This window comes from Oryza brachyantha, chromosome 10 (genome assembly GCF_000231095.2).
Source record: "Oryza brachyantha chromosome 10, ObraRS2, whole genome shotgun sequence".
NCBI classification, from domain to species: Eukaryota; Viridiplantae; Streptophyta; class Magnoliopsida; order Poales; family Poaceae; genus Oryza; species Oryza brachyantha.
In genome coordinates, this window is record NC_023172.2 from 8,239,184 (window position 1) to 8,266,476 (window position 27,293).

Here is a 27,293-nt window from a genome sequence, read left to right on the forward strand (position 1 = left end):
TAAATAGTAGCCAGCACGTGACATTTAGAAAAAAACACATCCAACACTTCAGTATCAACACAAAATTAAAATACTGCAATTAGATCTACACCAGTAACCATGAATAAGAGTCAAACTGATAGCTCCCTCGCATGGTCAAAGTAGAAGTAATCTTCTTGCACTGGACCATTGGAGTTAGTGACATAGTTGCCACGGTTGAAGATGCTCTCGATGGAATTGTTCATTTTGTGCTGATGGCGGGCTAACTTCTCGAAGTCAATGTCGCACCCATGGTAGTTCCCATCAACTGGGTGAATGATACTCATCCCATAATACTCACAGTAAAAGCACCGAACCCTCTCTGCCATGAATAAGATAAAGATAAAGTATGAGTTTGAGAGTGTTGAAAAAAATCAAGGTGAGCCATAAGCATATAATTAATTATGTTTTAATTATTTTAAACTTGAAAAAAATATTTATTTGTTTTTAAAACAACATTTTTATAAAAGACTTTAAAATAATATAAATTTTAGCAGACAGGGAAGCGTGCTGCGAAAAATGAGAAAAATAAGAGAGCTTCCTTGTCTTTGTGCCAGCACATGTATAAACAACAAAATGCAGGTGACTTTTTTTATTTTGTAGCTCCAGATTGCAATTTTACCTTCAGTTACTACTAACATTAACATTACTTGGTGAATGAGACTAGTAAAAGGCATGTCAAACCAAAAGCACCAATAAGTAAATGAGAGACGCACCGGCATTTGTTGGCGGCACGACAACAGGGCAGCAAATGTTCTTCCTGTCACGGTCGCTTTCTTCATTGTAGTTGACGCACTCCGCGAAGAAAAGGGTCGGGGACATGTTGGCGGCACTCGAGCCCACAGGGCTCGCCAGGAAGTTGATGTGTGAGTAGTGAAATTTGTTGAACGAGGGTGGCCGGTTAATGCTGCTGTACTCCGGGCCATCGCGATCCGCAACCATTTCGTTCGCACCACAGACGACATGCATCACATATTCAGGGCCCTGCAAACATACAAAACACAGTTCACTTCCAGCTACCATTTGCAGTGCTTGCAAGAAACTAGTGATCAAGAACACAGAATCAGAGAATAAACCGAGGCATATATATACCATGTTCTGCAGGACATAGTCGTCCAATGCAGCCTTCGCCTTCCTGTGGAAAGAGCTCATGTCGGCACAGAAGCGCTTCTTAGCATCAGGGAACAGTTTGATGGTGTTTTGGGCCTGAGTCGTCAAACGTAGCAGCTCTGATGGCATGCCAAGGGGCGGTGGTGGTTCCAGGTCCAGCGACCTGATCACGGAACGCACGTCCTCTCGAGAGAATCTGCGAGACTCCCATGGAGTTCGCAAAGCACAAACGCGATCAGACAATAGGAACTCATGGAGTCTGTCAGGGCTGGGGTGCTGGGCCGCGACGGCCATCACGCGGTACAGCTCCAACCGCTGAGCCATGGCGGCCATCAGGCGGTGCAGCTCGGACTCGGACGGCATTGTGGTAGGTTGTCGGTGCCCCAGGAGTGCTGGCTGCAGCACGCTCATGGCGGTGGCGAAATCCCCGTTGGCACGCAGGAGACACCGGATGGCAGCGACTTCAGAGAGGCCGTGGTCCCCGGCAAAGGCACGGAGGCCCGCGACGAGGCCGACGAGGCAGCGGCGCTCGGCACGGATCAGCGCCCACCTCCCGACCATGTCCAGCTCGGGCTGCTGCTTCTTGTTGGGAACTGGGAATGCGGCGTCGTACCAGATGGTGTTGAGCACGATGTTGGAGACGGGGTCGAGAGGGCCGTAGCAGTGGCCGGCCATCACGACGCTGCGGTGGTAACGGCGGCGGAGCTGGTCCTGGGGTAGTAGAGCGAGCGCCTCCAGGTAGAAGCCGTGGATCTTGTCGAGGAGTACTCTTTCCAGGGACTTGGTGCACCGTTCGAGCGTTCTCTCGTCCTTGACAGTGACCCCGAATTGGGAGAGCGGGCAGAACGTGGCGGCGAGCCGCGCCCGCCGAGGGACGAGAGCCATCGCTGCCTGCTCGCCGCCGTCACTGGTTTCTTGTAGGAGTAAGCAACGGAGGTCCTCGACCGCGGCGCGGGTGAGACGGCGGCCATCGGCCCTAGCGAGAACACCGGCGATCTCGTGCGACCTCGAGGAGAGCGAGCGCATCGCCGTGACCAGGCTGTCCAGGTCGGCGTGGCCCGCGGCCCCCGCGGCGCACCGGAGGGCGGTCTTGGTGGTGTGGGAGCCGACGTCGAACGCGCCCGTGCAGCGCTCTGCCTCGACGAGGTGGACGGCGGCGAGGAGATCCCCCTTGGCGGCGAAGAGGTAGTGCTGCGCCTCTAGAGTGGGTAGGTAGCGGAAGTAGAAGGCCAAGAACCCGACGAGGGCTTTGATCGACCGCTGCACCGCCTCGTTGGCGAAGGGGTGGCTCATCCCAAATCCCTCCCCGTCCCCGTCCTTGGTGAAGCCCTCACGCATCCCAAATTCCTCCACATGTGCGCCGGAGGGCGGGAGGTGCCTGACGGCGTTGGCGATGATATTGGAGACCGCATCCAGGGGCCCGAAGCAGAAGCCACCGTCGACGATGGCCGGCGCCAGCAGCGCCGGCATCTCGTCCACGGGGAGGCGCTCAATCGCCGCGCTGTAGAACCCTAGTATGAGTCCCTCCAGCGCAGATCTCTCGCTTACCTTCCTGGGCGCCAGCAGATCGTGACGAGGCCGTTTGCTCCCCATTGGACCGCGGCGAGGTAGGCTGGCTCCCCCTTGGCCTCGGACTTGAGGGATTTGGGAAGGGGCCTCCTTTTCTCCAGTTTGTTTGGGCGACGAATCCGCTCGAGCACTCTCTCCAAACGTAAAATTGCTATTATACATCTTCAACTTCAAGACTTAATTTAGATAAGCGTACAAAGTTTTATAATATAAAAAAAATAGCACTATACTATCCTGAAACATTCGCGGGAACGTCATCCAAAATATGTCACTCAAACCATTTAGTGCTACATATAAAAATATATATATTCATATTTCTATTAATCTTAAGACCAAAATACCCTGCTTGAACACATGCACTAGCCGAATTTGCTGGGAAATTAGCTGGAATAGGGATTTTAATGGGATGATTTAATTTAAATATGTGAACTAGTTAAAAGTTCACATAGAAGCCACTTTTACTTTTTGACCATCATACATCTTATTTAAAAGTTTTATGTAAAATATATGTATTGTTAAATATATGTATTAATAAATCTAATCATAGTAAAATAAATGATAATTATTTAATTTTTAAATAAGATGAATGGTCATGTGATAAAAAGTTAGCCGTCATGTATTTGAATGTGATGGGAGTATTATTTTTTTTTAGCAGCTGAATTCTTGGACGTCAGATTCCTCCAAGGTTCTAATGTTTTTTTGTCCAGGTTTTAGTTTGGACCTGTTTCATTCGAGAAATTTAGCTATATACTACTGAATTTGAAGTGTTTTTGGTATTTGTCACCTAATTCGAATCGCTTTCATTATATAACATGGTGATATGATTTTGTTTTGCTTTTGCTATTTTGCAGCTGCCTGAAAATTTAAGTCACGATGCATACTCGCAGCAGACTTTAGCACGTTACTAATCAAGCCCAAATTAGTCACGGGCTTTAGTTTTGTCCCGGCCCGTTAACTTGAACTGTCCACCCAAGGCACGCTTTGTTTTCTTCTCGCGCAGCAGAAAATTTTTTTCCCCCACTTGCAGCAGCTCCTAGAGGGGATTAGGGAAATTCGTTTTCGTTCGTGCTGATTTGTGTGAAAGTGGGATTTTTGTTTGCGTTGATTTGTGTGAGAACACTAAGTTTGCTAGTACTCTAGTTTGGATGCATGTCCTTTTTTTGATCTGTCAAAATGGGGGGAACACATATACATTCCGATTTGGCCTTATTTGATTTTTTTTGGTTTTTTTTGTTGAACTGAGTCAACTGACACACGCTTGGTTGCGTTTCAAGCAGGAGCTCAAGAGCCTGTGGCCGTAGCTCCAGTTGGTCTTCAAGCTAATTTTGTTTTTGAAACAAAAATCATTGACGTTCAACATTTACCATTTTGCCTCCTTCACTAATCACTTTGCTACTTGCACAATGCGTAGAATAAAGTTGCTCAAACCTTAGCCAATATCTGCATAATTGAAAACACACAATTTTAGCATAAGGGAAACACAACTTTAGCATAAATAAAGTACAACTTAGGCTACGTTTGTTTCTACTTAGAATTATTGTAAGCTAGATTATTAATCTAGATTACTATAAGCTAGATTACAATAACTGAAAGAGAATAAACCGTAATCTGTTTGTTTATCAGATTATTGGATAGACTAGATTACTGGGTTTGCATGACTAAAGTCTGAAATGCTCTTAACTATTTTAGAGGTAAGCGGTGGCAACGTGCGTGACTTCGAAATGTCAAAGCGCAGTGGGTCTTTAGCCAACCAATAATCCGAAAAAAAAACACCTATGTAGGTGCTTATCATATTATAGTAATCTAGCTTACATATTGTAATAAGCTATCACAATAACCTATCTGTTTGTTTTAGATTATTCCTAATAATCCAGATTGTAATAATCTTGAATGGAAACAAACAGGGCCTTCCTATGTACTTTTTATTTTTTATGGCCTTTTTATGAATGTCCTAATTTTCTAGATTTTTTACACTGGATCTCGCAATTACATCAATCCCACATTTTGCATTCTGCCCCCAACAATTCTTCATTTTGATCTAATTTTTTCTATTTTTATTAGTCATTTGATTTATTTTTCTTTAACTATCTGTCACACTACAATTGCAAAATTAACCTGTATGCTAAAATTGCACAAACAGTATCCTATAGTTGCATAATATTAAAATAAACAACTTTAGCATAACCAATGTACAGCTTCACTTCAGTATTGTCACACCCGGAGTTTTATCCTAAGCCTTAATTCGTAAAAAAAATTCGTAAATAATAATTAGCTTAATTAACTCAGGAAAAATCCCTCTAAAGAAATTAATTTAATTAAATTGTGCTTCCAAATCGATTAACAGGATTTAAACTTAAATTACAGAGTATAAAATTTTGTCAAAAAAATTAATTTAAAACTCGGCAAAAGTGGGGCTTTCCTTTTTTTCCCCTCTTTCTCTTTCTTTTTTTCCTTTCTTTTCCAAATTGGGCCGAAGTCCAATTTTCCTCCCCTCTCCCTTTTTCTTCTTTTTCTTTTTCTTCCCCCCTCCCTCCTTGGGCCGGCCTAGCCGAGCCGGCCCTCCCATTCCTCCAGGCCGGCCCAGCCGAGCCGATCTCTCCCTCCCCCGCCGCGCGCCTCCCTCTCCCCCTCTCGGGCCGCCCCGGCTTAGCTTCCGCGCCCGTCGGCCCAGCGCTCGCCCGCGCCACCGAAGTCCGCTTCGCCTCCCTCCCGGCCGAACCGAGCCCGCGTCACCGCCGTGGTCGAGCTAGACTCCGCCGCTGCGTCCGCAACCGCCTCCGCCAATTCCGCGCCGAGCCCGACTCGGTCTCCGCAACCGCCGCCCCGCCCTAGCCAGTGCCGCCACCCTATAAAATCCCTGCCTCTCCGCCCCGCCGTCAATTTTCCCCTCTCCACCCGAGTTGCCGCCGCGACCAAGCTCTATCGCCCCCGCCATCCAATCTCGCCGCCCACCGTCGGATTACCTCGCCATCGGCCGTCATCACCTGTCCCGCCTCGTCGTCGACCCTCCACCGCCTTCGCCTCCGCCGGTGAGCGTCCCTACCTCCCTCTCCTCCTCTCCCTCATCCTTGTCGTCGCCGTCGGGCGCCGTGGTTCGCCGGTCATCGCCGTTAGACCGCCGCCCGACGTCGCCACCGCCATGCCGATGTGGTGACGCGACCGCCTTCCTGCGCGAGCGCCTCCCATTCCCGCGCGCTGTCGCCGGCATCCCCGTCGCGTCACCGCTGTGCGCCGCATTCGCCGTCGTCCCGGCCGTGCGCGGTCGCCCCGTCGCCGTCGTCGCCGCCGGTCGCCGGTCGTCGCTGCCGCGCCGTCGCCGCCACGCCCTGCACCGTCACCGTACGCCGTCGCTGTCGCCGGCTGTCGTCGCCTGCCGCTGGCCGAGCGCCTCCCTTCCCGCTCCCCTACTCTCTCTCTCTGGCCGACGGGCCCACCCATCGGCCTCACCTTCTCTCCCTCGCCCCATGGCCCACCTGGCAGCCGCTAGCTGGCCATCCCCCTCTCTCTGTCGTCCGGGCCCCAGCCGTCAGCCCGGCCGACCCCCCTCTCCTCTCTCCTCCCCTCTCTCCCTCACCGACAGGTGGATCCCACCTGTCGGCGCGCCTCCTCTCTCCTCGCTGACGTTAGCAGCCCTATTAATTGTGCAATAATTGATTTAGGACTTTTCTGTTTAGTTAAAAACCCACAAACTTCTAAAATTCATATCTAATTCATCTAGTCTCTGTTTAGGCCCATTCAAATCTCATTAAATTGATAAAATTGTCAAGAATCCATTAAAAATACTTTCTTTTACTGTTTCAGTAGAGTTTGTGCTTGTTTTATTTATTTTTATGCTTTGTCGCTTAGATTCGGACCTCGCCGAAGCGCCGGTTTACTTCGAGATCGTCGCCGAAGTACCTCGGGGGCCAAAGCAAGGCAAGTGGCACTCATCTTTGATCATATTGAACCTATTATTGCAAATTCCCCGCTTTATTTATTCAAATTTGCATTTTTCAATTAAAGTATTTACTGTATTTATTTTTTGGGTAATCCTTATTATTATGACGTTGCTTACCCAACTTTATTCATGTTAGACCAGGGGTAACTTGAGTAGAGTTAGGTCTAGATTAATGCTTAGCCGTGCTTAGAACAAGTAGCTCATGGGATCACACTTAATCATCACTAGTTCTGGATAGCTATTAATTATGATTCATCACCCAGTTCGGGTTAATGTCTACTAAAATATTGATAATGGTGAGCTGTGGGTGCATGGTTTTGAGAGTCGCACCATGGCAATTAAGGACCGGTTCACGGGAAATCATGGTTTTGGTGGTGTGGGAGCCGACGTCGAACGCGCCCGTGCAGCGCTCTGCCTCGACGAGGTGGACAGCGGCGAGAAGATCCCCCTTGGCGGCGAAGAGGTAGTGCTGTGCCTCTAGAGTAGGTAGGTAGCGGAAGTAGAAGGCCAAGAACCCGACAAGGGCTTTGATCGACCGCTGCACCGCCTCGTTGGCGAAGGGGTGGCTCATCCCAAATCCCTCCCTGTCCCCGTCCTTGGTGAAGCCCTGACGCATCCCAAATTCCTCCACATCTGCGCCGGAGGGCGGGAGGTGCCTGACGGCGTTGGCGATGATATTGGAGACCGGATCCAGGGGCCCGAAGCAGAAGCCACCGTCGACGATGGCCGGCGCCAGCAGCGCCGGCATCTTGTCCATGGGGAGGCGCTCAATCGCCGCGCTGTAGAACCCTAGTATGAGTCCCTCCAGCACAGATCTCTCGCTTACCTTCCCGGGCGCCGGCAGATCTTGACGAGGCCGTTTGCTCCCCGTTGGACCACGGCGAGGTAGGCTGGCTCCCCCTTGGCCTCGGACTCGAGGGATTTGGGAAGAGGCCTCCTTCTCTCCAGTTTGTTTGGGCGACGAATCCACTCGAGTACTCTCTCCCACCATAAAATTGCTATTATACCATCTCGAAGACTCGAAGCTACTCAACCATAGTAGATTTTGCCATTTGCATTGCCTAGGATGTCACTCTTAAACCATTTAGCTTATGAAAATACTATTTTTCCTACTTGCTACATATAAAAATATATATATTCATATTTCTATTAATCTTATGACCAAAATACCTCTGCTTAAACACATGCACTAGCCGAGTTTGCTGGGAAATTAGTTGGAATAGGGATTTTAATGGGACGGTTTAATTTAAATATGTGAACTAGTTATGCTTATGAGATACTTTAGAACATGTTTATAGGCTAATAAATTTAAATGTGATAGTTTCATTTAAAATTGAGAACTAGTTTGATTTAGAACATGTTTTGAAATAATCAATACAATATTGAGGGGAAAAGATTAGCATAGAATCACTAAAAGTACCAACAATAGCATTTTAATAGTTAATATGCATTAAAAATTTGCATCTCACTTATGTCAAACAACATGCATAGTTCATCTAACAAGGTTTCAACATGATAAAAATTATTAAACCATTTCATTTAAATCCCCAATCCAGCTAAATTCCCAACAAACTCAGCTGGTGCAGTATGTTTAAGCAGGGGCATTTTGGTCATAAGATTGATGATAATATAAATGCACACATTTTTATATGTAGCAAGTATGACAAATGGTATTTTGACAAGCTGAGTTGTTTGAGAGTGGTATTCTGGCAAATGTAAAATCTAAAATGGCATTTCAGCGAACGCACATTCTAAGGATGGTATAATAGCATTTTTCTACTCTCCTAGGGCTCTGTGAAACAATGGGAAGGCCTCCTACCGCCCCTCAATGCAGGCGCGGTTACTGCACATGTAATTTTGAATTTTGAATTTTGGAATTCAAAATCCACGGTTACCGCGGTCTTGTCAGTCAAACCCGCACGGTAAGATGTCAAAACCGCACGGTTTCGAGTGAAAATCTTGCGGTTTCGAGCAAAAACCGTGGACAATTTAAATCGCGGTAAAAAATTATAAAAAAATTCTAGAAAAACTATAAAATTATAAGAAAAATAGAAAATTAGTAGTTAACTATAATTTTGAAAGTTAGAACATGTTTTTGGAAAAACATGATTATAGGTTCTCGATGTTTCCACACAACATCAGAGATTTTGCACCTGTATTCATTTAACTTAGAAATAAATTACATATTTTATTCCAAGAATCATGTGTATCTATCCTGCATACATATCCCTAAAAGTTACAAATGTTATCTAAATTAATTGAGAAAGATATCAAGTATTCCAGTATGAATTAACAAGTAAAAGCTGCAAATTTTATTTTCCATAATAACCTAACCGGACAACATACAAACACTATACATTTCTACAAATCAATCTCATCGAAAATAGCATCCACATATATAGTTCTTCATATAAACACGTGCGTACGAACACTTTTACCTAATAAATTATTATAAATTTCTTTTTTTCCCTCTTTTTTCACAAATGAATTTTTAATTGTTCGTAAATTTATTCTTTTCATCTATTTCTTGCACCAAACTTCACAACAAATTAATCTCTAACGCATATATTTTTTTACCAAATTTTCTCATTTTTTTTAAATTCTTCTCAAATTTAAACAGTCCTACTGTGATATACCGAAGCCATCCCTCGGTAGAGACCATGGTTACTGCGGTAACGTGAACCCTGCTCTCTCATATCTCCTTTACTTTTTTACTGTCATACATTTTATATAAATTTACAAAAATATATGATTTATAATTAAAACATATATATATTAATAATTTCAATCACAATAAAATAAACAAAAGATTCCTAATGTTATTTTTATCTAGGTTTTAGTTTGGACCTATTTTGTTCGAGAAATTTAGTTATATACTATTGAATTTGTAGTATTTTTAGTACTTGTCACCTAATTTGAATCCCTTTCATTATATACTATGGTGATGTTGTTTTTTCATTCTATGCTACATCCATTTGTTCTCATCCGTTATATCATGCAAAGCCACCGTCACGCCGTCAACTTATCACCGTTACTAGCAACCTCAACCGTTGTGCTGCTTGGTCGCACGTAGCCTAGCTCATCGGAGCGGCTTGTAGGGGAGGAGGAGCTGGGACCATGAGTATCACGCCGTCTATCCATTACAACACCGCAAGTAGCCTAGCTCACTAGTGCGGACAGTGAGGAAGGAGCTCATATGAAGCGGCATCTAGGTGAGGAGAGAGCGTGCGGGGGTGAGGAAGGAGCTCGCCATAGCCTTGTGAGAGGGAGAGCATGTCAGAGTGACATGTGGGGAGTGGAGGAACTCGCTAGAGCCATCTTTGGTGAGGAAGAACTCATAGGAGCCACCTGCAGTGTGTGGGACGAGCTCACTGTAGCCGTGTAAGAGGAGGTAGAGCTTGCTGAAGCATCGTATGGTGGATCTTGCTGTTGTTCTTCCCCGTTGGTGGCTGAATCTGATGGGGTGTTCTTCCTTGGACTTCGATGTAGGTTGAAGATGCAGGGGGGTGAGGTCGTGGATGTCGATGTCTTCCCTCTAACTATGCTGATGGCAGCATCAACATTGAGGTCTAGCTCTATTATGGCTTAAAGTGTGGGAGTTTTCTGTTATGACTCACTCAACAACGAAGAACTCGATTACGAAATCAGAACACGATATAGAATTTCATCTCAATCCAACTGAATCGACCACCACTACCTACGTTCACCTCATGTTCCTAGCTAATCCTCTGCTTTGTTCTTCCTCTGTTTTTATACACATTCCCCATTGCCAGCTTCCAAGTCAGTTGTAACAACTCACTCATGCTCGCGCCTAATCCGGTCCGTTGCAGCTATTCTTGGGCCGATGGTCCTGCACTATGCAGCCCACGCCCTCCTTGCGCCACTATAACGTATTCGACACGCTGCCTTGCGTCTTGCCTTCTTCTTCTACATTAGTTGCGCCATCAGTTCGGTTAGACCGTGTCCTATCAATCCTCTTCTCTTGGATACTGGCTTGCCCCCAAGCCGATGCATCCGGGAATCTTATATGCAAGTTGTTACGCCCAGAAATTCCTCACACGAATTTCTGAACTTAATTGTGTATTAAAATCCCTGTCCAGGACCAGCCAGGGTACACAAAAAGACAATGTTGATTACATAACCATCGTTCTTAGAAACAACTGAAAATAACACTTATTCTAGCGGAAATGCAGCGGAAAGAAAAAGGTAGACTAGCTCCAGCGGGTACGGCTCCAGTCCACAGGCAAAGCTTCGACGGTAGATCAGCTCAAACACCTCCATCGGACTCGACTTCCAGCTCTGGTAGGGAAAGTTAAGCAAGGCTGAGTACAAACCACCGTACTCAACAAGTAACACGGAAAAGGGGAGATAAATGATGCATAGGGATTATCAAGGACAGGCTTAAGGTTAGTTGCAATAAAGCAGCGTTTAAACAAATAACAGAGATTCAAAAGAATAAAGGTAATTGAATACAATAAAGGATAAGTAAATAACAGTTGTAAAGTACCACAACGCTGTCCAACGTTAGACCATGTTGCAACAGGCCCAACCACTACTCAACGTTACACCACGTTGCAGTAGTCCCGAGTGAAAACCAGTTTACTCAAGTTATTAAAGGTTCACTAATCACAGTGAATCTAGGAGCTCGCCCGTAACCGTGGGCACGGCTATTCGAATAGTTTATACTCTGATCAGAGGTGCACTACTGTACCCACAAGACACGACTCCACTACACTTGAACGTGCGCCGACATACCACCATGGTATACCAGAAAGGAGGCCGTGATAGGACCCATCACATAACCCTCCCTATTTAATCGCACCACACTTCAGGTTTCACCCCCTCCTTTACACCAAGTCAGGCAGTCCCCTCTTGTGCCTTGGTAGATCCGGAAGCAGCAGAGGCTTTCGTTACACCACGATTGCCCGTCCATACTCCATCACGCCTACCCTTGCCTCGGTACGTCAAATAGTTCGAAGTCATGCTTCAAATCCCACCTTACCCATTTCGGTATGTTGTTAGCACTTAATTACTTCCAGGGTTTCCCGTGAACCGGTCCTTAATTGCCATGGGTGTGACTCTCAAAACCATGCACCCACAGCCCACCAATATCAATATTTTAGTTGACATTAACCCGAACCGGGTAATGAATCATTATTACAGCTATTCAGGATTAAGAATGATTAAATGTGATCCCATGAGCTACTTGTTCTAAGCACGGCTAAGCATTAACCTAGGCCTAACTCTAATCAAGTTACCCCTGGTTTAGCAATGAATAAAGTTGGATAAACAACGGCACAATAATAAGGTTTACCCGAAGAAAATAAATACAGTAAATACTTTAATTAAAACAATGCATATTTGAATAAAGAAAGCGGGGAATTTGCAATAATGAGTTCAATATGATCAAAGATGAGTGCCACTTGCCTTGCTCTGGCCCCTGGGGAACTTCGGCGATGATCTCGAAGTAAACCGGCTCTTCGACGGGGTCTGAATCTAAGCGACAAAGCACAAAAATAAATAAAACAGGCACAAACTCTACTGAAACAGGAAAAGAAAGTATTTTTAATGAATTCTTGACAATTTTATGAATTTAATGAAATTTGAATGGACCTAAACAGAGACAAGATGAATTACTTATGAATTTTAGAAGTTTTCTGGGTTTTTTAACTAAACAGAAAAGTCATAAATCAATTATTGCGCAATTAATGGGGCTGCTGACGTCAGCGAGAAGAGAGGAAGCGCTGACGGCTGACAGGTGGGGACCACCTATCGGTGAGGGAGAGGGGGAAGGAGGGACTGATACGCGGGCCCGGGGAGGAGAGAGGGAGGAGGGGCGCGGCGGCGGCTAACGGGTGGGGCCCGTCGGTCGGCGAGGGAGAAACAGAGAGGCGAGCGGAGAGGCTGACCAGTGGGTCCCACGGGAGGAGAGAGGGAGGAGGGGCGCGGGGCAACCGATGGGTAGGACCCGTCGGCCGGCGAGAGGGGAACAGAGAGGGGGGAGAGCGGCTCTGGCGGATGGCGGCAGCCGGCGGCGGCGACAACGGCGGCGCACGGCGACGGCGACGACAGCGTGACGGCGACGACCGACGTCCGGCGACGGCGCGCGGCGCACGACCGAGGCGGCGGTGCACGCGGCGTAGCCGGGCAAAGCGGCGGTGACGGACTGGCGCGGCGACGACGACCGGGCGACGAGCGCGGGCACGGACGGGCGCGTGGTGCGGCGGCTTGACGACGGCGTCACGAAGGCGACAACGACAGCAGCGGGCGGCGGTGACGACGAGCTCCGCACACGTCCGGCGACGGCGTGCGGCTCGGTGGCGGCGGCCGGGAAGGAAAAAAGAGAGGGGAGGAGGAAGGAGACGCTCACCGGCGGCGGCGACCGTGCGGGTGAGTCGGCGAGATCGAGGCGGAGGTGGTGACGCAGACGAGCGGTGCCTAGCGACGTGCGGTGACGAGATTGGCGGACGGCGGTGAGGCGACGAGGCGCGGCGGTGGAGAGGATGAAGGAGCGGCGAAGGGCGCGGGGTGCTAGAGAGGCCCGCCGGCAACGACCGGGGCGGCAGCAAGTCGGCGACGGCAAGGCGGAGGTGATGACGCGGCTGGACGGCGGCGAAGGGCGTCCGGCAGCGAGATCGAACGACGGCGACGACAGGGCAGCGCGGCGGCGACTCGGGCGGAGAGGAAAAGTGGGCGGCGGCGCGGCGGCGGTGGGGATTTATAGTGCGGGGCGGCCGGCTAGGGCGGGGCGGAGGTTGGAGACCGAGTTAGGCGCGGCGCGGTCTCGGCGGCGGCGGTTGCGGCGGTGGTTGCAGCGGCGGCGGACTAGGACTCGGCTGGCGCGGCGCGGCGCGCTGGCGAGGGCTTGGTCGCTGACAGGTGGGCCCCACCTGTCAGTGGCGCGAGGGAGGAGGGAGCGGCAACGGACTTCGCGGGCGCGGCGCGGGCGAGCTGGGCCGAGGTGGCCCGGCCGGGAGGAGGAGGCGCGCGCGCGGGGAGAAGGTCGGTCGGCTGGGCCGGCCTGGAGGAAGAGGTGGGCCGGCTCGGGTCGGCCGGCCTTGGAAGGAAAAAAGAAAAAGGAGAAAAAAGAAAAAGGGAGAGGAGGAAAATTGGACTTCGGCCCAATTTGAGAAGGAAGGGAAAAAGAAAGGAAAAAGGAGGGAAAAAGGAAAACCTCACTTTTGCCGAGTTTTAAATTAATTTGTTTGGCCAAATTTTATACTTCTGCAATTTGAATTTAAATCCAGTTAATGATTTGCGAACCCCGATTTAATTAAATTAATTTCTTTTAGAGGGATTTTTTCCTGAGTTAATTAAGCTAATTGTTATTTACGGATTTCTTTTACGATTTAAGGCTTGGGACAAAACTCCGGGTGTGACACAAGTCCTCCAAATTCTCCCTGATAGCATCGTCTTTCTTGCAGTCAAACCAGCAAGTTAGGATCTGGACTTGAGTATTACCTTGTTTAACAACTCGATGGTCTAGGATCTCTGAAGGAATTTGCAGAGAACCAAAATTTGTTGGCAAAGATTATTGAATTGGTCCAAAAAATCCCTTTGAATATTTCAATTTCGATACATGAAACACTGGATGAATCTTACTAGTGTCTTGTAATTGCAGTCATTAAGCAACTATCCCAACCCTGGTTATCACTTGGAAGAGTCCAAAATATTTGAAGCAGAGCTTATGGTTAGCTTGGTGTGCTACCAAATTCTGTACATAGGGTTGTAGTTTGACATAAACCCGATCCCCCACCCAAAACTCCCTGAAGCTTATGGCCACTCCTTTGGTACCAAAAGGATGGGTCAGTGGAAAGAAGTGAGCATATTTCGAAACCTTATTCACCACTACAAAAAATGCAGTCATAGTGCTTAGATTTAGGCAATCCGTCAATGAAGTCTAAAGTTATCGCCTGCCAAGGTTTAACAGGGATAGAGAGAGGTTCTAGATTTCCTGGGTAACAAGCTCCGTTCGATTTTGCTTGTATGCAAGTTTGGTACTGCTTTAGTTGTTATTTGACCATACTTTTCATACCAAACCACAAAAATAGCTGCTTAATTCGCCACTAAGTCACTGGGAACCAGAATGTCCACCTACAGGACTTATGTCACATCAATAGTTGTGACTGGTCTTGGTTCAATCCACTTGGTGAATTTATAGATGGCGACAAAAGATGAGTGAACCCTCCTGACACCGGTTTGAACGGTTCGACTATGTCGAGCCCCCAGACAACGAATGGCAATGAGAGGGGGATCGTTTGCAAGTATAGAGCCCAAATGTGTGTCTGTCTTGCGAAGAATTGACACGTTTCATATTTCTTGACCAGGTCCGGTGCATCAGTATTGATTGTTGGCTAGAAGAAACATTGCCTGTAGGTTTTGCTGACTAGTGTCTTTGAAGAAGCGTGATTGCTGTGCATGTCCGAGTAGATGGATAGTAGGATTTGTGTTGACGTCAAAAATGTGCTTGCTGACGTGTCACACACAGAGGCCTGGGAGTCACTGCTTACAACGCTCTAGTTGTCACGCCCGGAGTTTTATCCCAAGCCCAAAATCGTAAAAAGAAGTTCGTAAATAACAATTGGCTTAATTAACTCAGGAAAAATCCCTCTAAAAGGAATTAATTTAATTAAATTGCAGAAGTATAAAATTTGGCCAAACAAATTAATTTAAAACTCGGCAAAAGTGGGGTTTTCCTTTTTCCCTCCTTTTTTCCTTCCTTTTTCCCTTCCTTCTCAAATTGGGCCGAAGTCCAATTTTCCTCCCTCCCTTTTCTTTTTCCTTTTTCTTTTTCTTCTCCTCCTTCCCGGGCCGGCCCAGCCGAGCCGGCCCACCACCACTTTCCCCGTTCGGTCGGCCCAGCCGAGCAGGCCACCGGCGTCCTGCCCCTCCCGCGCGCGTTCCCCTCCGCCTGGGCCGTCGGCCCAGCTCGCCCGCCCCCGCGCCCGCGCCGCAGCGAAGTCCGCCTCGCCTCCCTCCTCCCTTGCGCCACTGACAGGCGGGCCCCGCCTGTCAGCGACCGAACCCGGGCACCGGCCGAGTCCGCCTCTGCCCCGACTCCTCCAGACGCCGCGCCGCCGCTGCAACCGCCGCGCCGCAACCGCCGCCGCCGAGCCCGCCGCGTCGTCGACTCGGTCTCCACCGGCCATCCCGCCCTAGCCGGCGCCGCCACCCTATAAAATCCCCGTGCCTCTGCCCCGCCGCCACTTACCCCCTCTCCGCCCGAAGCTTCCCTCCATCGCCGTCAGCCGCCGATCTCCTCGTCGGCCGTCGGGCGTTGCCGCCTACCTGCGTCACCACCTCCGCCTCGGCTTCGCCAACCTTCCGCCGGCCTTCGTTGCCACCGGTGGTCGCCGAGCTTCCTCGCCGCCTCCTCGTCCTCTTCGCCGTCGTGCCGACTTCGTCGTCCGCGCGTCGCCGTCCGCGCTCGCGACGTCGCCGCCCCGCTCCGTTCGCCATCGTCCGTTCCTCCTCCTCGCCGAGGTGTTGCCGTCGCCGCTGGTGAGCTCTCCTCTCCTCTCTCCCTCTTTCTTTCTCCTCGCGCCCTCACCGCCGTCGTCCGTCGGTGAGCCCGCTCTCCTCCCTTCCTCTTTTTCTTCGTGCTACCGCGAGTGCGCCCCGCCGCTCACTGTCGGCCGACGTCCTCCGCCGTCACCCGGCCACCTCTCCGCTCCTTCTCGGTCGCGCGTGCCCGTCGTCCTCCTCCGCCCGCGACCAAGCTGCACGCCGCCGCGTCAGCGCCGATGCCCGCCTCGCTCTATGCCGCAGCCGCGCTGCGCGTCGGCCTCACCGTCGCCCTGGCCGGGCATGCGCCGCTGCCACGCCGCTGGCCGCGCTGCGCCGTGCCACCGCACCGCCGCCGCCAGCTGCTCGCCGGGCCGGCCGCACCCGTCGAGCCGCACCGCCTCCCCTCCGTGCGTGCGCCGTTCACCGTCGCCGTCGGCCATGCGCCTCCTCTCTTCCTCGGTCACCGCCTAACCACCGATCTTTAGCGCCGCCCCTCTCCGCGCCGTCGGTCGTCGCCGCTAGTCCGCGGCCGTCGTCGCCACAGTTTCCCCCTCCCTCCATCCTCCTCTGCCTCCCCGCGCACGCGCCACGCTGCCAAGCCGTCGCCGGCGCCGCTCCTCCTCCTCTCCCCGGCCATCCTCGGCGTCGCCTCGGTCTCCCCCCTCCTCTTTCTCCCTGACCCTCGCCGCCACGCCGCACGTCGTCGCCGCGTTGCCTGGGGCCGTCGCTCGCCAACTCCCTGCCGGACGTCACCGCCGTCCACCACCCTCCGCCATCACCGTCACCCTCGTGACGCCGTCGCTGAGCTCCCTCCGCCCACACCCGTGCGTACCCACGCCGCCAGCTGACCCACCGCCGCGCCGCCCCGATCCCTCTCCCTCTCGGCCGTGTCTCCACGCCTGTCACGCCCGGAGTTTCATCCCAAGCCTAAAATCGTAAAACAAAACCGTAAATAACAATTGGCTTAATTAACTCAGGAAGAATCCCTCTAAAAGGAATTAATTTAACTAAATCGGGGTTCCAAATAAATTAACTGGATTTAAATTCAAATTGCAGAAGTATAAAATTTAGCCAAACAAATTAATTTAAAACTCGGCAAAAGTGGGGTTTTCTTTTTTCCCTCCTTTTTCCTTTCTTTTCCCTTCCTTCTCAAATTGGGCCGAAGTCCAATTTTCCTCCCTCCCTTTTCTTTTTCCTTTTTCTTTCTCTTTTTCTCCTTCCCGGGCCGGCCCAGCCGAGCCGGCCCACTTCCTCTCGGCCGGCCCAGCCGACCGGCTCCGGCCTCCTCCGCCCGAGCGCGCCTCCGCCTGGGCCGCCGCCCGGCCAGCTCGCCAGCTCGCCCGCTCGCTCGCCCGCGCTCGCGGTGAAGTCCGTCTCGCCTCCCTCCTCCCCTGCGCCACTAACAGGTGGGTCCCACCTGTCAGCGACCAACCTTCGCCAGCGCCCGCGCCCGCGCCGCGCCAAGCCGGCCGAGTCTGCCTCCGCCCGACTCCTCCGGACGCCGCGCCGCCGCTGCAACCACCGCCGCAACCGCTGCCGCCGAGTCCGCCGCATCGTCGACTCGGTCTCCACCGGCCGCTCCGCCCTAGCCGGCGCCGCCACCTATAAAATCCTCGCACCGCCGCCCCGCCGCCACTTTCCCCCTCTCCGCCGAAGCTTCCCTCCGTCGCCGTCAGCCGCCGATCTCCCCGTCGGCCGTCGGATGTCGCCGCACACCCGTGTCACCACCTCCGCCTCGGCTTCGCCGACCTTCCGCTGGCCTTCGTCGCCACCGGTGGTCGCCGAGCTTCCTCGCCACCTCCTCGTCCTCTTCGCCGTCGTGCCGACTTCGTCGTCCGCGCTCGCGATGTCGCCGCCCCGCTCCGTTCGCCACCGTCCGTTCCTCCTCCCCGCCGAGGTGCTGCCGTCGCCGCTGGTGAGCTATCCTCTTCCCCTCCTCCCTCCTTTTTCTTCCCCTTCGGTAGCCGCCGCCGGCCCATGTGCCACCGCCAGGCGCGTGCGCCACTGTTGGCCGCCGACGTGCCACCCTGGCGTCGTCTCCCTTGCCGTCACCACCGGTCCTCTCTCCTCGCCGACTTGCCGCCGCCGTCCTCGTCGCCGGTAAGCCGTTGCTGTCCTCTCTATCCCTCTCTTTTCCTCTCCGCCCGTGGCCGCCAGAGCCGCCGCCGCCGCATTCTTGCGCGCTTCGGCCGTCTCCGTCGCCCGTCCGCCGGCCGCCACCCTCGCCTTGCTGTCGCCGACGCGACCCCGCCACCGTCGAAGCACCGCCGCGCTCGTCGCGTCACTGTCGTCGTCCTCCCCGAGCCGCCACCGCCCTGTTGCCGAGCCGTCGCCGGCCGTCGCTGCCCTCGCGCCGCGGTCGAGGCCGCTTCTCCTCTCCTCTGTCGCTGACGCTTGGCCGCTCCGCTCGACTCCGCCGCCTTCTCTGTCGCCGCCGGTGAGCGTTTCCCCTCTCCCTCTCCCGTTCCCTCCATCATCGCCGCCGAGCTCTCCCCCGCGCCGTCGTCGCCCTTCGGTCGCCGGTTGATGTCGCCGACGTCGACGCCCTCGCGCCGCCGGTCATCGCCGTCGCCACCTCCCCCTTCTCCTCGGCCCTCGCCGTCTCCACCGCTCCCCGCCGCCGCTAGCTCCCGCCGCCGGCCGCGCTCTCCACTCCCCTCCTCTCTGTTCCAGCCTCGCTGACGAGCGGGTCCCACCCGTCAGCCGCCGCCGCACCCTCCCTTCCTCTCTCTCCTCCCCAGGCCCGCGTGTCAGCCGCCCACTTCCCCTCTCTCCCACTGACAGGTGGCCCCCACCTGTCAGCCGTCAGCCCCTCTCTCCTCCGCTGACGTCAGCAGCCCCATTAATTGCGCAATAATTGATTTAGGACTTTTTTGTTTAGCTTAAAAACCCAGAAAACTTCTAAAATTCATAAGTAATTCGTCTAGTCTCCGTTTAGGTCCATTCAAGTTTCATTAAATCCAGAAAAATGCCAAGAATCCATTAAAAATAGTTTCTTTGTCTGTTTCAGTAGTTTTATAGCCTATTTTGTTTGCTTTGTCTTGTTTGTCGTAGGTTTTAACCCCGTCGCAGCGCCGTTTGTTCTCGAAGTCGTCGCCGAAGTTCCTCGTGGGTCTATGCAAGGCAAGTGGCACCCTTCTTTGATCATATTGAACCTATGTTTATAAAATTGCTCGCTTTACATTCAAACATGCATTGTATTTCAAAGGTATTTACTTTATTTACCTATTGGGCATTTACCAATATATCTGTTGATTCCCATTTATTATTGACATCCCAGGGTTAATTTGACTAGACTTAGGGTTAGGCAATGCTTAGCCATGCTTAGTTCAACTAGCTCACCAATTATCGTTTAATTACTATTACAGTTTGATTAGACTTTGATAGACCTTTAATGGTTGTGATCATTACCCATTTTCCCCAATGTGGATTAATGACAACTAAAATATTGCTTATGGTGGGTTGTGGGTGCATGGTTTTGAGAGTCGTGCCCATGGCAACTAAGGACCGGTTCTCAGGAAACCCTGAAGGTCTTACACGTACTAACCACAAGCCAGAATGGGCAACGGTGAGACTCGTAATCTAGCTTGTCCCTATTCGACGTACCGAGGCAAGGGTAGGCGTGAAGGAGTATGGACGGGCAATCGTGGTGTAACGAAAGCCTCTGCTGCTTCCGGATCTACCAAGGCACAAGAGGGGACTGCCCGACTTGGTGTAAAGGAGGGGGTGAAACCTGAAGTGTGGTGCGATTGTCTAGGGAGGGTTAGGTGAAAGGTCTTATCATGGTTTCCGTACTGAGGTATCGTGGTGATACGTTGGGGCATGGTAACATGCTTGGCAGCCATGTCTTGTGGGTAAAGTTGTACACCTCTGCAGAGTAAAACTATTCGAATAGCCATGCCTGCGGTTATTGGGCGAACTAACAGACTCACTGGGATTAGTTGAACCATTAATAACCTGATTAATCTTGGAACTGGTTTGACCCTGCGCAATGTGGTGTAACATTGGCAGTGGTTTGGGTCTGTCGCAACGTGGTTTAACGTTGGACAGAGGGTTGACCCTGTTGCCACGTGGTGTAACGTTCGACAGTGGTCTGGGCCTGTTGCAACGTGGTGTAACGTTGAACAGTGGATGATTATTTTAAATGTTACTTTACTTTTATTTCAGTCTATTTTATCTTCTGTTTTGCTAAATTACTGCAGCTTTGTGCAATTTAACCTTAGCCTATCCCTTGATACCCTATTGCATTCATTATTCTCCCTCTCTTGGGTGTTACTTGTTGAGTACGGTGGTTTGTACTTAGCCTTGCTTAATTTTCCCCCACCAGAGCAAGTGCCAGAGCCTGAGTCAGAAGGTTGTTCCGAAGGTTGAAGTAAGGTTCAGTCCGCCGTCAAGAATGCCTGTGGTGTGGAGCCGTCATCGCCAGCTGAAGCTGAAGATTAGATGGTTTAGTTTGTTTTCTTTTTCCGCTGCATTTCGATAGATAATTGTTTTTATTTGTTTTTAAGTCGTGGAACTGTGTATTAATTTATCATAGTGTGTACTCGGGCTGATGCCTGGACAGAGATTTAATACATGCTATTGTTCAGAAATTTGGTGTAAATTTCTGGGCGTGACAACGCCGCCGTTCCCCACTTCGTCGCAATCGGCATCTTTGCGTCGCCGTCGCCCCTCCGCCCGCCACCACCTTCGCCTCCGCCGACCACCAACCACCGCCATGTTGTTGAGCCGTCGCCGGCCGTCGCTGCCCCCGCGCCGCCGTCAAGGCCGCCTCTCCTCTCCCCTGTCGCTGCCGCTTGGCTGCTCCGCTCACCTCTGCCGCCGCCAGTCACCGGCCGTCGCCGAGCGTTCGCCACCACTGGTCGCCGGACCCCGTCGCCATCGCTGGTTGCCTACCGCCGCCGCTCAGCCGCCCTCTCCCTCCTCCGCTCCGGCCGAAGCCGAGTACGGCGTCTCCACCGCGCCATCGCTCCGCTCGCTGCCAGCCGCGCTCTCCTCCCCCTCTCTGTTTTCTCTCTCTGGCCAGCGGGTCCCACCCGTCAGGCCCTCCCTCTCGGTCGGGCCCGCGTGTCAGCCGCCACCGCGCCCTCCCTTCCTCTCTCTCCTCCCTGGGCCCGCGTGTCAGTCTCTCTCTCCCCTCTCTCCCACCGACAGGTGGCCCCCACCTGTCAGCGCCTCCTCTCTCCTTGCTGACGTCAGCAGCCCCATTAATTGCGCAATAATTGATTTAGGACTTTTCTGTTTAGTTAAAAAACCTAGAAAACTTCTAAAATTCATAAGTAATTCATCTAGTCTCCGTTTAGGTCCATTCAAGTTTCATTAAATCCAGAAAAATGCCAAGAATCCATTAAAAATAGTTTCTTTCTCTGTTTCAGTAGTTTTATAGCCTGTTTTGTTTGTTTTGCCTTGTTTGTCGTAGGTTTTGACCCCGTTGAAGCGCCGTTCGTTCTCGAAGTCGTCGCCGAAGTTCCTCGTGGGTCTAAGCAAGGCAAGTGGCACCCTTCTTTGATGATGTTGAACCTATGTTTATAAAATTCCTCGCTTTACATTCAAACATGCATTGTTTTGTGCAAATCCATTTATGGTATTTATCTACTGGGCATTTACCAATATATCCGTTGATTCCCATCTATTATTGTCATCCCAGGGTTAATTTGACTAGAATTAGGGTTAGTCAATGCTTAGCCATGCTTAGTTCAACTAGCTCACCAATTCTTATTTAATTATTTGTTAGACTTTGATAGACCTTTAATTGTTGTAATCATTATTAATTTCCCGTTGAGGATTAATACAACTAAAATATTGCTTATGGCGGGCTGTGGGTGCATGGTTTTGAGAGTCGTGCCCATGGTTTAGCGTTGGGCAGAGGGTTGACCCTATCGCTACGTGGTGTAACGTTCGACAGCGGTCTGGGCCTATTGCAACGTGGTGTAACGTTAGACAGTGGATGTTTATTTTAAATGTTACTTTACTTTTATTTCAGTCTATTTTATCTTCTGTTTTGCTAAATCACTACAGCTTATGTGCAATTTAACCTTGGCCTATTCCTTGTACCCTATTGCATTCATTATTCTCCCTCTCTTGGGTGTTACTTGTTGAGTATGGTGGTTTGTACTCAGCCTTGCTTAATTTTCCCCCACCAGAGCAAGTGCCAGAGCCTGTGTCAGAAGAAGGTTGTTCCGAAGGTTGAAGTGAGGTTCAGTCCGCCGTTGAGAATGCCTATGGTGTGGAGCCGTTATCGCCAGCTGAAGCTGAAGATTAGATGGTTTAGTTTGTTTTCCTTTTCCGCTGCATTTCGATAGCTAATTGTTTTTATTTGTTTTTAAGTCGTGGAACTGTGTATTGATTTTTCATAGTGTGTACTCGGGCTGATGCCTGGACCGAGATTTAATACATGCTATTGTTCATAAATTTGGTGTAAATTTCTGGGCGTGACACTAGTGCAGGACCTAAATTCTCAAAGAAACCAAGCGTGCCAGTTAGTTTGAACCTGTAACTAACAAGATATGAAAAGACATGAAAAACTGTTAAACGCAAAGACTCCATCAGCTGGATAGCCGATATCACTTTAGGACCCTAGCCGATATGTTAAAGCAGTCAGCTTTACAGGAATTTCACGATATAACATAAAATATACCTTATCAGCTGAATTAAGAGTAGGATAACCGCTAAATAATTCAAACAACTAATTTCTCTTGAAAGATAGGACTTAACCGAGACAGTTTCAAGACTAATCAGCCGATCAGACTGATTTAGTACTTATCGCACATGCAGTCACTAGCCCATAGGGCGCAAAACGAATTAAATGTGGCAAAACTGGATTACTAGATTTAATATTGCATAAAACAATAATAAACAACCACATGCATGCTCACGTTAAATCTAGAAGGTCGGACTAAACCAACGTAGTTCAGATTTAAACATAAGTAAACATGAAATTAGCATAACATTGTAGCATACCGAAAATTAACTATTAAACCAGCGTAATTTATCAACTCATCTATTAAACTCAATAGATCGGATAGACTTCTACGGTAGATCGAACCAGAAAGACATAGATCATACCAAACCGAGACAATATGTATTCTAGCACAATATAACTATAGAAAACGTGAAGATCTACAAATTTAACAAACAAGCCGATGGAACACTCCAGATAATGCTGGCTAAAACTCCAGCGATAAGATCATTCGAACACTCGATCCAATCTATAAATACGAATCTGATTAACTAGATTGATCAGACTAAACCGAGGCAGAATCAAGTTAACCAAGCTCATATCAACAGATCAACCAAAGCACTAGTGCAACCTTGGTCGAGAACCTATTATTACTCCAAACCAAGACCAGATCAAAGCAATAACAATCCTCAGATAAATCGTCGAACAACTAGATAGGAGATCGAACTAAATCAAGGCAGTCCTATCTAGCAGATCGACGAGTTAACAATCGTGAACTACATTCTGAAGCTGACAAACCTCGCGCAGAGAGCTCGCTTCTGTCAAAAGTTTGGCGATGTGCCGAAGATGTATTGATCATAAGATTGTTGATGTCCTTTACAAACCGTCGGGGTGATATATTTATAACCCAAAAACTAACTAAATCGGATATGGATCTGTATCTAATACCTAACTTATTGCACACGGACTATGTTTGGAGATATTACCTAAAACAAACTCCAATATTTACATATAAACACTTTACACGGATTCTATCTTGCTTCCGAATCGATCTGCATGCTTCTCAGGCTCAATCGGACTCCTTTTCCAATCCGACTCAAACTCTATCGGCTGTATCCGAGTCCTCTTCCACCTTTTCTCAGTCCAATCATCCTTCCTTCTTCTCCGATTCGGTTACTGTTCCCGATTTTTCCTTCAACGGTTATTTCTAAATTCTGGCGTTAACACATGCCCCCAATTTCAGAATGATTTTATCGTTCTGAAATTTCTTCTGTTGTAACCGATTATCCATCAGCTCATTTATGTTTTAAATGCATAGTCTAATGGCTTTCACTCTCTACGCACTGTGTTAATGGTCACATTCCTATTGGCTTGCTTTATATGGCTCTCCTTTTCCCGATTCCGCTATTCTCAACTTTGCTCGCGCTCACCCATTGAACTCCTACTAATCCTTGCGATCTCCCCTGAATTCTTCGCTCACTTTCTCTTCACCGCACCAGCTCGAAACATCCTCTGCTCTTGATCAACTATGACTGTTCTGATTCTGTGTCGCCGCTAGGGTTTCTCCATCTCCAAGTTTGCCATCTCTAGCAACACCTGTTTCCACGACAATGGCCCCATCATACGAGATCCCTGAGGTAATATGTTGCTATCTAACCCTCTGTTGCAGTGCTATTTTACTTCTATTCTTGCCGCAATATACTCTGCTTTAATCAAGGGTTTAATGTTCATCCATGATTCTCATAGTTTCATTCCTGCAATTCACCCTTTTTAACATTCGTCGGCTCATTCTTGTTGGCATACTTACTTAGGCCGCGTTCGGCACTAGGGCATAAGTACTTATGCCCTGACACGGAAAATATAGTAATAGATTAGTACATAATTAATTAATTTTTAATTATTTAAAAAATATAAAATAGATTAATATGATTTTTTAAAACAACTTTCCTATAGAAAATTTTTACAAAAAATATACCGTTTATCAGTCTGGGAAGCGTGCGCGTAGAAAACGAGGGAGGATTAGTTAACTTCTGGGGGTGGTCGAATGTCATGCCTAGAAATTTACACCAATTTCTGAACAATAGCATGTATTAAACCTCGGTCCAGGAATCAGCCTGAGTACACACTATGACAAATTAATATACAGTTCCACGACTAGCACCCTCTAATAAAACTAGTTGTCTATCGAAATGCAAGGAAAAAGAAAAATAAGACTAGCACCCTCTAATCTTCAGTTTCAGCTGGCGAAGACGGCTCCATACCACAGCCATTCTTAACGGCGGACTGAATCTTACTTCAACCTTGCGGACGACCTTCTGATTGAAACTCTGGCGCTTGCTCTGGTGGGGGAAAATTTATGCAAGGCTGTGTACAAACCACCGTACTCAACAAGTAACACAGATCTACTCTGGTGGAGAATAAATGAATGCAATAGGGTGTCAAGGATAGGCTAATGGTTAACTTTGCATAAAAGTATTAGCAATTAGCAAAACAGTAGATAAAATAGACTGAAATAAAAAGTAAAGTAAACATTTAAAATAATCAACGACTGTCCAACATTACACCACGTTGTAACAGGCCCAAATCGCTGTCGAACGTTACGCCACGTAGCGACAGGGTTAACCCTCTGCCCAATGTTACACCGCATTGCGACAGACCCAAACCACTGCCAACATTACACCACGTTGCGCAGGGTCAAACCAGTTCCAAATTAATCAGGTTATTAAGGGTTCATCTAATCCGAGTGAATCTGTAAGTTCACCCCATAACCACGGGCACAGCTATTCGAATAGTTTTACTCTGATCAAAGTTGTACAACTTTACCCACAAGATACAGTTCCACTACACTTGAACGTGCGCCGGTGTATCACCATGATACCATGGAAAGGAAACTGTGATAGAACCCGTCACATAACCCTCCCTATTTAAGTTAACCGCACTTTAGGTTTCACCCCCTCCTTTACACCAAGTCGGGTAGTCCCCTCTTGTGCCTTGGTGAATCCGGAAGCAGCAGAGGCTTTCGTTACACCCCGATTGCCCATTCATACTCCATCACACCCACCCTTGCCATGGTACGTCAAATAGTTCGAAGCCATGCTTCAAATCCCACCTTACCCATTTTGGCATGTGGTTAGTACGTGTAAGACTTCTAGGGTTTCCCGAGAACCGGTCCTTAATTGCTATGGGCGCGACTCTCAAAACCATGCGCCCATAGCCCACCATAAGCAATACTTTATTTGTAATTAATCCACATCGGGAGATTAATCATTATCACAACCATTAAAGGTCTAGCAAAGTCTAACAATAATTAAATGAATCATGTGAGCTAGTTGAACTAAGCATGGCTAAGCATTTCTTAACCCTAATTCTAGTCAAGCTAACTCTCGGATCACAATAAGAATAGGAATCAACGGATATAAATAAAGGTAATAGCCCAATAGGTAAAGTACAGTAAATTTGCATAAAATGATGCATGTTTGAATTTAAAGCGGGAGAATAGGGTCAATATGATCAAAGAGAGGTGCCACTTGCCTTGCTTTCACTCCCGAGGAACTTCAACGACCACTTCGGGACCGATCGGCGCTTCGACGGGCGAAAAACCTACGACAAACAGAGCAAAACCTTATTGATTTATTGCGCAATTAATTGGAGGAGCTGACGTCAGCACATGAGAGAGAGGAGGCTAGCATCCAGGGCCCACAGGGCAGTGACTCAAGGAGAGGAGAAAGAGTACGACACATGGGGTCCACTACTCGGGTGTGAGAGAGGAAGGGAGGCTGATAGCCTGGCCCGACGGGTCAGACAGAGAAAGAGAGAGAGAGAGAGGGGGCAATGTTGGGTGGGGCCCACGGTCCAGTGAGGGAGAGGGATAGACAGGTGGGGCCCATGGTGGGGGAGCGAGAGAGCTAGCGCAAGGGGGCCCATGAGGAGAGAGAGACCGACGGCTGGTCCCCACCGGTTAGTGAGACGCCTCACCGACAGGTGGGCCCCACCGGCCGGTGGCACAAAACAGGGGAGAGAGGGGAGATTGGCTTGGCCGAGGCAGAGGGAGGGGGCGGCCGGGCGGCGGCAACGGCGTGGGTCTAGCGACGGCCGGTGACCGGCGGCAGCGCAGGCGAGCGGAGCTGCTAAGCGGTGGTGGAAGAGGAGAGGAGAGGCGGCGGCCTTGACGGCGGCGTGATATCCGAGGGTGGTGGCGGCGAGGCCAAGCGGCATGACGGCGCAGCGAGGAGGGGAAGGGGACAGGCGACAGCTGCATCCGGCAACGGCCGACGCGGAGGCGACCACCGACAGAGTGTGCGCGCGCGGCGGCGGCACAACGACATGGCGTAGCAAGGTAGCGAGCAGTGGCGCGTCGCAGCTAGCGGCGATGGGCGACGATGGTGACGAGTGCACGCGGCGGTGGCGGTAGCAACGAGGAGGGAAGGAGGAAGGGAAAGATGGTGGCGACGGCTGGCATTTGCGGCGGTGCAT

General features: G+C 49.8%; 1 protein-coding gene across 1 annotated transcript; it reads right to left on the reverse strand.

Moving 5' to 3' along the window:
* LOC102716536 lies at window positions 1-27,293 on the reverse strand. The gene is made up of 5 exons (XM_040527980.1): window positions 26,921-27,293; window positions 7,030-7,480; window positions 1,111-2,680; window positions 735-1,002; window positions 1-340 (listed from the first exon to the last, which is right to left on the reverse strand). Exons 1-5 carry the CDS (start codon window positions 27,291-27,293, stop codon window positions 111-113), a joined length of 2,892 nt encoding a protein of 963 aa, XP_040383914.1. The 3' UTR covers window positions 1-110.